This window comes from Cuculus canorus, chromosome 12, assembly GCF_017976375.1.
Source record: "Cuculus canorus isolate bCucCan1 chromosome 12, bCucCan1.pri, whole genome shotgun sequence".
Taxonomy (NCBI): Eukaryota; Metazoa; Chordata; class Aves; order Cuculiformes; family Cuculidae; genus Cuculus; species Cuculus canorus.
This window is the reverse complement of record NC_071412.1, coordinates 7481378-7492461: the sequence shown is the minus strand read 5'-3', so window position 1 is coordinate 7492461 and position 11084 is coordinate 7481378. Positions and strand designations below refer to the sequence as shown.

The 11084-nt window shown below is 44.1% G+C and overlaps 1 protein-coding gene across 1 annotated transcript in view; it reads left to right on the top strand.

Moving 5' to 3' along the window:
- The first annotated feature begins 4278 nt into the window (after window positions 1-4278).
- ABHD17C (abhydrolase domain containing 17C, depalmitoylase) overlaps window positions 4279-11084 on the top strand; it is a 29519-nt gene continuing 22713 nt past the window's right edge. Inside the window, exon 1 of the mRNA XM_009561725.2 lies at window positions 4279-5045. Coding sequence (XP_009560020.1) covers window positions 4513-5045 — 533 coding nt within the window. The 5' untranslated portion in view covers window positions 4279-4512. The remainder of the gene's footprint in view (window positions 5046-11084) is intronic.

Below are 11084 nucleotides of genomic sequence, written 5' to 3'. Positions count from 1 at the left end.
TTGTTCTTTGTGCTTTAACTTAGGAAGACACTGCTTTTCAGCATTGCTACTGCTCTAACACAGTCTACAGCAGACCTGGGATACACAGATACGAACCTGTACGAACAATAGGAAATTTCCCAGGAAGTAAGCAAAAATGCATTGAGGAACTTCCCAGTCTGAATTTGGCATAGTAACCAGCCCTGCAATCAGATGATGGTTGCACGTGTGCAGGTGTTAGACGTGGACTGTTTATCCAGCTGTAACAGTCACACAGTTGGCAAGCAGCAGCAGGAAGCCAGGCTTGATTAATGTTTTAAGATACATGATCTTCACAGCGCTGCTGCCAGGTGTCTTCTTTGGCTTCAGTCTCACTGTGTTCTCACCTATTCTTCTGTTTGCCTAATGTTCAGGAAAAGGAAGTGGAGTGTGAAGTGCTCGGCCCTTGGAACAGGCATGGTGACTACAGGACATGGTGGAAATAATCAAGACCTGTGTCCTCTGTTTGCTCTACAAAGATTTTCTCTGCTCACCTGAGGCATCTGTCTGGGTCCACTGGCAGTTAATCAAAGGCCGATAGTAAAAGTCTCATAGATACACATTTTGCTGTGGGTTACTTTCCATCTCTTAGTGGGCTTGACAATTTTATTATTATTGAATGCTTGCACATATGGTCCTTCCAGGCCATATATTAACATTAGTGAAGAAGCAGGGTATTTCACTGAGCCTTAGTGCCAGAAAGAAATAATAGCACAGCAGTAGCTATTTCTTTATTTACAGATCATTAAAAATAAGAGTTCTTCAGTAACTAATTAAGTAGAAATCCATGTTTTTCTTGAGCATTTTCACAGTATTTGGACAAGTGAAAACTATGCAGATACCTGCTGCCTGCAAAATGAGAAGGAGGAACATAGGGACATGAGGTTGAGGGGAAAGATGTGATGAGACAAAAGGAACAGCTGGACTGAATTAGTAGTATTGAGGTGAACACACAGAAGATAGATCCAAACCAGCCATTCTTCAAATAGCAATTTCAGATGTTGAGCATGAGTAATACCATCGCACTCCCTAGCTGGTGTCTTTCTGTGCCCACCATAGCTGAGTAGCTGGACATGAAGATGGCAGAAGGATTTGCAGACCCTGGAAAAATCCTCATCCCAGAGGAGGTGTCAGATCTTTAGGAAAAGAGGAGGCTGAAGGAAGGAGGGAGAAAGCTATGAAGAACCAAATTTATTAGTGCTGGACGTAGCCAGCATAGTTGTTTGGCAGGCCACGGTAATTGGGACAGCTCTGGGACTTGTCTAAAATGTTAGAAGACCAAACCAAGCTCTGGACAGTGCCAGGGACAGGATGTTTGTGAGAGGTATGAAGCTGCCTGTGCCCAACTTTTCACAGCCATCCTTTCAGCCCAGCAAGCTGCAACGCAATCCCCCGGGACAACTGTGGATCCTACTAGGTTGGAGATGTGGCTGCCACTGAAGGAGCACACAAATGCATGATAAAAATTCTCTGACTTTTTACTCTCTTAAACACTTGTGCATTACAGGTCTCTTTTGAGAACTTGGGATACAGGATACACACTAGAAGAGTGCTAATTTTAAGTCCCAATTCCTTTACTTTCTTGAGGTACGAACCCAGGGACACAGTGTTTTCAGTTTTCTGTCTTGGCAGCAGTATTCAGGAACTCTTTTTTCTTACTTGTCTATCCTTCTCATCCAGCATGACTTCCACTGCAGTCACTCCCTCTGGCTCCATTCTTCATATTCTCTAAGTCTTTGGCCAATGTTATCTTTCTTGAGGAGGCACGCACTGTGCAAGAACTATTTTATTGTACGAGAGACGGACTGAGATGAATGTAAACTGGAGAGAGTGTATGATGAGAACAATAGAGCAATTCTGATAACTAATAAAGTTTGCACAGGCCAGTTCACTTGAGGACCAAGTCTCACGATGTTTCCCCTTGGATTCAAAAGAACACTTTAATATCATTACTATAAACATGACCTAAGGAAGGACCAGGGTGGAGCATGGGAAATGTTGTCCTTTTCATTGTCTACTCTTTGGAGTAACAATCTCCTTATGATATAACAGCCCTTGGTGTCTGGCTTCAGGCGAGTCATGCTGCCTTCGAGAGGGCTCTGAGAAATGTTACTTTCAGTTGGTGTTCCATACCCAAATTCCAGCTGTTATCTTGGTTTCAGCATGTGTGCAGTGAGAAGGACATGCAGCAGCAGCAGCACTAGACAGGCTTTTCTCAGATCTCATCAGCCAGATCTCTTCTCAGGGTATAGCCAGTTTTTTTTTCAGGGTTGTACCAGCATTCCCACAGCATATCAATAGTGTCTCGTTTAATGGTGTAAGTGGAGCCTGAAGCCAACTGTGATCCTCAATGACTTTCACAGGGTTCCTCATATATCTGTTCCATATTTTCTTCATCCACATTTTTCTACCACATTTCTACGCAGTAGGAGCCACTTTCATCGTTTCATCAGATGTCAACAGCCTGTATGTGGAGCGTGTTGGCTCTGTCTCTGCCACTCGAAGGAACCCAGTGTCAGCAGGTGGGACACGCTTCATTACCCTACCTGATCTCTGGGGCTGCCACTCGCCCAGCAGGACACGCCTGGGACACATGTAATAACCTGGGAATTCTGTCCTCTGGATGAAACAGGCCATCCATGCCAGTGGCCACACCTTCAAGCTGTTTAAGGATACACAGCCTTCATTTTTCTCCTTAATACCATAGAAACAATTACTGCTGGCTGAATTTAGGGTTTCAAAAATTCCCATTGTTAGCAAAACTAAAGATTGATGTGGATGGGGGCTGCTTTTACTTGTGATATTCCAAAGACAAAGGAACCTCATGCATGACTAACTCTTTTCTACACAGGTTTTGAACTAACTTTCTTAAGAGCTGGCACACGTTAGCACTGAAAGAGAAGTTCATCTCAGGCTGGTCACTAACGAAATGACCTCAGCTCAATGGAGCTTTTGAAACCCTCCAAGACAGGTAATGGACACACAGCAGGAGAGGACCCTAAGGGGTGGATGCACATGCCATGCCTGAAGTCGGGGCACTGGCTGTGTGTACATGAATTACACAGTAAGTACAGCTGCACAGGGGTAATTTCATTGTACGTTCACTTGGGCTATGTCACGGGGATTTTTCAGCAAACACACAGTGCTGGTCCATTAAATAAAGGGCGTATATAACCCGTGTTTGTAACACATAAATACACCCAGTTGTATTTTGCCCACAATATCCTCCATTCTGCTCTCTGGACCAACACTTTTGACACAGCACCGATTCACGGGTTCTGCCATATGCCCCAAATGATTTGCTAATTTCTTCAACGAATTATTGAATTATCCAATGAATTGGGATATGGCTTATGAGCCTGACTTTCTAAGGTGCCGAGGCTTCCACAATTGCACCGTTTTCTTTAATTTTTGTGGGGTATCCCATCAGTTTCAGCCAAATCTAAGGGGTCCAGTAGCTTTCCAGGATGCACAGGATGCTTGGCACCAGGAGAGCGGAGCTGCCAGCTGAGAAGCAGCTCTGTTTGCATTGGTGCACCACATCCACGCTTCCCTACGGGCCAGACCCAAGGCCACAGGGCCACCCTCTGCCCGGGAAGCATCGCACCAGGCCGCCCCTCGGGGTGACCCGAGCCCCGCAGGCGCGAAATGGACCCCGGCCCGTCCGCGCATGCGCCAAAGCCGCGGGGGAGGGGGCGCGAGCGCTCCCGCCGCACGTGACCGCGGAGGAGCTGAGGGAAGCGGGGGGCGCTCCCTTAAAGGGCCCGGCGTCGCGCTCGCCTCACGCCGGTTTGGTTTACGGGCTCCCGCGCCCCCTCCCGCCCCGCCCCTCGGCGCCGGGGCCCTTCCCCCGCCCCGCCGGCACCTGCGGCTGCCGCGCCCGTAACCCGGAAGCGCTGCGAGGAGGGGAGCGCGCGGGGACATGGCGGCTGCCTGCTCCCGCCTGCGCGGCGTGGCCCTGCCCGCCGCCCCGCGCGGCTCGGCCTGACCTTGCCTTCCCCTTCCCTTACCCTTGCCTTCCCCTTCTCTTCCCAGCGCTTCTTCTTCCTCCTCCTCCTCCTCCTCCCAGGCCGAGGGTCGCGTCTGTCGCGGCGCGGGGGCAGGGCCCGGTGCGCGATCCCTGCTGGGCGCCGCTCCCTGCGCTCTGGGAATTCCTTCTCCACATGCCCACGCGGGGGGGATTTTCTTCCAGGGGATCCAGGTTTAGGGGGTTGCGTTCGCTGTAGCTTTAGGGGGGAGGGTGGGTTTAGGGGCTGATTGTGCTTGGTTTATATTTTGTGCTATTTTATTTTATTTTTTTAAAAATATAAGCACGTTTTCCGGCTTCGAAGAGCTGCGCTGTTTTTGCCGAGCGGTTGTTTCTCCAAGGTTGTCGTTCGCGTGTTGGGAGGGCAGCTGGTAGCCTGGCAGGAAGGTGCGCAGGTTGCCTTAGAGGACTCGGTTTGATTTGACTTCTTTCCAGCGCAGGTTAGTTTTTTTTCTCCGGTGTCTCTGATGCCAGAACAAGGCCCCAGAATGAACGGTTTCTCTCTGGGCGAGCTCTGCTGGCTGTTCTGCTGCCCGCCTTGCCCCAGCCGCATCGCTGCCAAGCTGGCCTTCCTGCCCCCGGAGCCCACCTACACCGTGCTGCAGCCCGAGCAGCAGCAGGAGGCCGGGGCGGCAGCCGGGGCAGGGACCCCCACGGGATCGGGCACCTGCAGCCTGCACCTGAGCGAGAGGGCGGACTGGCAGTATTCGCAGCGGGAACTGGATGCCGTGGAAGTGTTCTTCTCCCGCACGGCTCGAGATAACAGGCTGGGCTGCATGTTCGTACGTTGTGCCCCCACTGGTCGGTACACGCTGCTCTTCTCGCACGGTAATGCTGTGGACCTGGGCCAGATGTGCAGCTTCTATATCGGCCTTGGCTCCCGCATCAACTGCAACGTCTTCTCTTATGACTACTCTGGCTATGGGGTGAGCACCGGCAAGCCCTCTGAGAAAAACTTGTATGCAGACATTGATGCAGCCTGGCAGGCCCTCAGGACGAGGTAAATGGATGTTGGGGACAAGGTATTTCTGTATCTTGGTTTAATCCTAATAATAAGTCCAGTGTCTGCACAGTTAACGTGCTGGGAGGTGGCGGGGAAGGGTTTGTAGAACGTTTGAGTTATTTCAATGGCCTCACCAGGTGTTCTGTCAACAGATACAGTGCAATTTGTTGGATGGCTTAATTTGTTAAAGGGATGTGCAAACCTTCATCCTTGGGCTTCCTCTAGATTTAAGGTTTTTTTTCAGCTGTTTTATATGTTAGCCATTGCTTCACCATTGCAAATCTCCATCTTAATTAGGAAATATTGCTCTGGTTGCAGTTTGAGCTTGCAGGGCGCAAATAACCTTTTGTTTAAGGTTTGTCCACCACTGTCTACACTTAGAGGTAACCCAGGTGACCTAAAGCTTTTAACTAAATTTGGCAGTAGCCTAGGCTAGTTCTTAGCAAGAAACTGTTGGTGTTCTGTGATGTATCTGGGGTTTTACGCGAGCTCGTGTAACATAGACGTGTTTATCTTTTGGCAACCCCACAACCATTATAAAATTGGGCAGGGTAGTGGGGTGGAAGGAAAAAGTGTTGACAGGTGGAAGTAGAGCCGGGGATTCTGCCAGGAGGGGATGCCGAAGTAGATGGCATCTGAAGGGATGAAGCAGCAATGAGAAGGCTCTGGCAATGCGGCATGGCCAGTTGGAACAGAGAGCCTTTGGCTTCTACAAAATCCTGAACAGAACTGCTGCCTTTGGCTCTATGCTATACCTGACTGCTGTCCATGAGCCTCTGTTGCGTCTTTTGTCCACAGGAGCCATGAGCTCCTTTTGCTGTTGCATAAGGGATTCTTAAAGAAGGACCTCTCAGAACATACCCTGGAAGACAAAGCTTTAAAAAGCTTAAATTGTTGCAGTAAGGCAAGGGAAAACAATGACAAACGTTTTCTGTTCTTGGCTCTGAGGTTGCGTAGATTAACTTGGCGTACGTGAGATGAGTGTTTAGTGTCTATCTTAAGGATACATGCCAGCTTCAAAAATAGTGTCAGGAGTTGTTACTAATTTAGATAATTGGCTTTTCAAGAATCCAGGGATTGGTCAGTCATGGAGTCGAAACGGCTTTCGACGTTCATCCACCCAAGTCAAGAGTATGGGAGAGGAAGGTGTAGGATGAAGTTACGCTTTCATAGCATGTGTTATGACTGATGACCAAACCAGTTTCTCAGTTCATTTTGAAGGACTCTCTCAAAGAAAAATTTTTTTTGCTTGACTACAAATAATATGGTTTTATGTAATAATTTTGATATGCTGTATGTAGAATAAATTACCAAATACTACTAATTATTTACATCATTGCACGGATGATGTAAATAAGGTTTAAGGGAGGGAAAGTGCTATGTCTAAGCCAGTCCTAGTTAATGTTTGCCCTTCAGTGCTGTGGTTTTGTCTCCATTTCACTTTGTGTTCAGTTGATGACATTTTTTCATGGAAACCTTCTATAGCTCTGGAAAAGGGCTTCTGCATCTTCCTGGAAGTGTTCCTGTCTTAATAAGCATTTGATGTGCATTTAAGATCTGCGTAGATCCAGAAACAAGGGGTTCCTTCACTGAATTCTGTTGAGAAGCCTGATCCAGGAGGTAAAGCTAGCATGTGCCCAGCTTGCTCTGAGGACTGGACTCCTGTTATAAGCGTGACGGGAGAAGTTTGTAGTTTTATATTGGAGTCCTTTCTGTGATTTGTACAAGATCTAGGTTCTGCTTTCCCCATTAAACCAAGGGTCTGAAATTTACTGACTCCTACTTTGCCATGTTTGTAAATCCCACGTCTTAGTTTTTCCTTGGAAGTACTGTTAGGGTAGTTGTGTTATGATTGGTTAGGTTGTCAGGAGCCAAAGGAAGTACTGCAGTATTTTAGGTGCCTAGTAAAGAAATCTGTTACTGTAAAATGTAAGGTTAAAAAAGAAAAGTTAATCTATCTGTTAACAGATGACTTCGTAACAGGTATGAGCCAAACTAGTAGTCTTCCTGCTGATTAATTCTGTAAGCAGTAGTGTGAACTTTACAAAACTGGTAATTTAGCCCTTTTTGATAACTCTGAGTGGCTCACAAGTGAAGTATTTTGCTGTAAAAATGCAAGTGTGCCTGTTGAGGTAGTGTCCTATTACAGCCTTTCTGCTGCAGCAATTCAGCATGCTTTCATTCCTAATACAAATTCCTAATGTTTGGCCTGTAGTCAGACAGTTGTGAGCTGTAATGCAAAGTTAAAAGTGAAGTCTTAAAATAGAGGTTTACTGTGCCATCGAAAGCATTTAGTCATCTGTGCTAATTTCTGTGGGAAGCTGTTGCTCTTCTGAATCCACCAGACGTTCCACCTGGCAGCAGCATGGAATTGTTAGGAGGCTGGAAGTCTGAGATTCTTTCTTTTATTTTTAAATTGTGCCTGTGAAGTACTTAGCAAATATTAATTTATCAGTGTATTTTGAAACTTGCCCTGAGTAAGGTGGAAATTAACCCTGCACTTTGGGCAAAACAGATTGCTGCCAAATTTTAGAAACAGTGGTGAGCTGACTGGGGTTTCAGACATGGCTGCAAATTTTGACTGTGTTTTTTCAAAGTACTGAGATTAGGATCCTACACCTAAATGTGATCGTACACGTTTAGGTATCAAACCTTAAGTAACAAATTGTTATAAAACTATCTTGTAAACAGTGGATGAAAATAAAATCATCAAGTTGGGTTTTTTTGTTGTTTGTTTGATTTCAGCTGTCAGCCTGTCTTTGGAGAATGTGTGTCGAGCATTCTCTGTTCTTTTAGTCTCTGTAAAGGGTAACTTATTTCCGTTACTAATTGTAAAGTTTGAATGCTAACTGTCTTTCAGCCCAGGTAGAGATGTTAACATGTCATTTTATTCCCTTGAAATGAATTTTTACAGATGTTCTTTCAGAGGTCTAATTAGCATTGGTTGCTCTGGTTCCAAGATTGTGTATTAATCAGCAATTAATTTGGGCTTTTACATCTATTTATTTCCACTCGATTAACGAATTTCCATCTGGTATCTAAATGTTTCACAAAAAGCATCTTCTGTTTCATTGCTTCAGATGACTCTTTTTGTGAGTGTGTCATTTTAGGCAGGTTGCTCTGTTTCTATTCTCTTTGTTCCAAAACCAGAACCAGACTGAGGAGAAGCTGTATTGGATCTTGTCTTCTCTCGTGGTCCAAATGGTTTTAAGTTGCTGCTTTTTATCGAGTTGTGATTAACTCTTGTCCAAATATATGATTGGCATAGTACAACACCTGCACAGAATGACTTGATTGTCTTCCTTTCCCCTTTCATGAATTCCACATGGAAACGTTGAACTTTCCAACACTTTACGTTGAGACAATGTACAGTACTTAAAAACAGGATACGCAGTTAGGGTTCGGGTGCGGGGCTTGAGCACAAAACCATGACTGCTTTGTTGATTGCGTGCTATTTATATTAAAACCAATTTGTATGTTCTCTAACCATATGGATATTTCACATTACGAAATGTTTTAAAATCCCAGTCACATAAAGGGAAGTGCTGCTTCCCCACTCTCTTCGCTTCTGTAGTAGAGTGTAAAAAAGAACCTATTAGTCAATCTTTTGGATATTGAAAGAGGTGAAGAAAACGTAGTTACAAGAACAGCTCTTCTGAGCTATTCTTTTGCATTTAACAATATGTAGCTTGATGCTTTTTCATGATGCACAATATAAACCCAGTGTCTCCTGTTTGTATTTAAGCTTTTGATGAATGATAGATGGTATTGTAATGTTTAAATCCTCCACTCTCAAAACATGTATATTTGAGATTGTCTTTAAGTCTACTTCCATTTTTCATTAAGCTGCTTATTCAATGTGGCATCATGAAAGGAATTGAATTGTGAAATGGTGTAGTAAAATGCAAGGTGTTTTGATCAGTGGATAGCTGATAGTTTAGGGTGTTTAAATAGTTTTTTACACTTTTTCCTCAACTTCAATGTTACCCCACCCCCCCAAAACATTTTATTATATAGTATTTATTATTTGTGGTGCTGTTATCAGTCCTCTCTTATTGCTGTTTCCTTTGCAGGAGTTGGTGGGTGTTACAGTTTTCATTTGAGTAAAATTAGCAAACACACCTAATTGGATTAGACTAGAGTGATAACTAATCTTCTGAGGTTGTGTCAGTTTAGTTTGTCTCCTTTCTGATGTGCTGAAGTGGGTACAGATTTCTAGGTGAATAATAGCTCAGGGGTTTTTTACCTTGATTTCTAAAAACAATTAATTTCTACTTAAATTTTATTTGCAACAGAATCTTCTTTCACTAGTGCTGTGTTTCTGTGTGTGATCTAACAGAGCTCTTTAGGTTGAATACCTGAAGGTTTTGATAAAAATTTACCAGATGAATTCCTGAGATGGCCAAGAGCTGTGTTTGGCAGAATCGCTGTGACAGAACCCAAGAATAATGTGCTCCTCTTGTTCATGGTGCACCACCTGGTAGTTCTTTCTGTTGTTGACTTTGATAGTGATTATCCACTTCCAGTTGTTTAAAAAATGTTGATATGGTATCTGCAAAGGATTGTTTAAAGAGACTATTCTCTAAAACTGGACTTATTCTCCCTGCTGTGGTCAGTGCTTCAAGAAAAAGTGCATACAACTGCTCAGAAATAGAAACATACAGAATAGTCTCATCTTGTTGTCTGTGCAAGGGGCAGAGATTAATTCAGATGATGAGCATCCCAGGAACAAATACCAGCAACTGTTTAGAACAGGTGCTGTTATGTTCAAAGTTATTCAAAATATTTGCTGAGCTTTGGTGTCCTATTACATAGTTTTGTCACTGAAGTAAAAGAAGTTTAGTTAAATGTTTCTCTAGTTCTGTCAGGAGTGTGAGATCAAAGCTAATTTTTAAGAAAATGAGATTTTTTTTCACTCTGAAGAACGTTTTGTGACTAGTGTTATTTGAGAAGAAAAATAAGCTGCCGAAGAGCCTTTGGCTAACACTGCTTGTTATCCTGAGTGGGAATAGCCCTGAAATTCAGCTGCCTGGACTGGAAATGTTGGTTTACCCTGCTGTACCAGGAATGTAGGACCAGATTCTCAATGCTGTCAGAGCATCAATGCTCTGACATAAAGGTTTCTAGAGGAACGCATTGTTAAATCCTGCGTACTGAAGTAAGTAAAGTTTTTTGATTTGTTTTTTTTTTTTTCCTACTTTTCGGCACTAAATTGCATGAAGTGAATGAGAAGGAAAGGCAGGCTCTTTCCCTTTCTCACTGTGGGTAGAGACATGTCTCACCTTTTGAGACTGAGTTGATGATTGTTACGCAGTGGCTGTTTGACCTGTGCGTGTTGCTAGTAGCACTTAATTTGTTCAATTTGTTCTTGACAGTGGAGTATGAGCTGGACCGTGTAAACCTCAGGGGTTTTGCTCTGAAGCCAGGGTCAATCTCCAGTCCATTGCGACCTCAAAACCAAAAAATCCTTCCAAAATTCAACCTTTATCTCTTGTTACTGTGCTGTTTTGGAGTGTTTCTAAGTGCTGGGCTAAGTTTACACTAGCTCATTACTTGTGAGCATAAGAAAAAAGAACAAAGGCAAAAAAAACAACTAGCAGTGCTATCCAGGACTGCACGTCCCTGTGGATATAGGTGGAGAACATTTCAAGCTACAAAAGCAGGTTATCTGCCAGTGACTGGTTTTGTGGAGAAAACTGGTACTTCTTGAGCAAATCATAGAATCATAGAATAGTTAGGGTTGGAAAGGACCTTAAAGATCATCTAGTTCCAACCGTACTGAATGAAGAAAACATTCTCTTTAGTTTTCTGGGGTTTTTTTGGTCCTGTGATGCTTCCTCAGATAGTACAAAGGCAGTGCCAAGTAATTAGCTGTTTGGAGCCTAACTTGTGTAGCATATGTCTGAATTTCGTATTTCATTTTAATATGACATTTGCTTCATGGGGAGGGCAATGTGACTATAGTAACTTTTACTTTTAAACTCTGCCTCCAAAACACTTTTAAGCACAATATCAAGAAATTAGTTCAGTTGCATT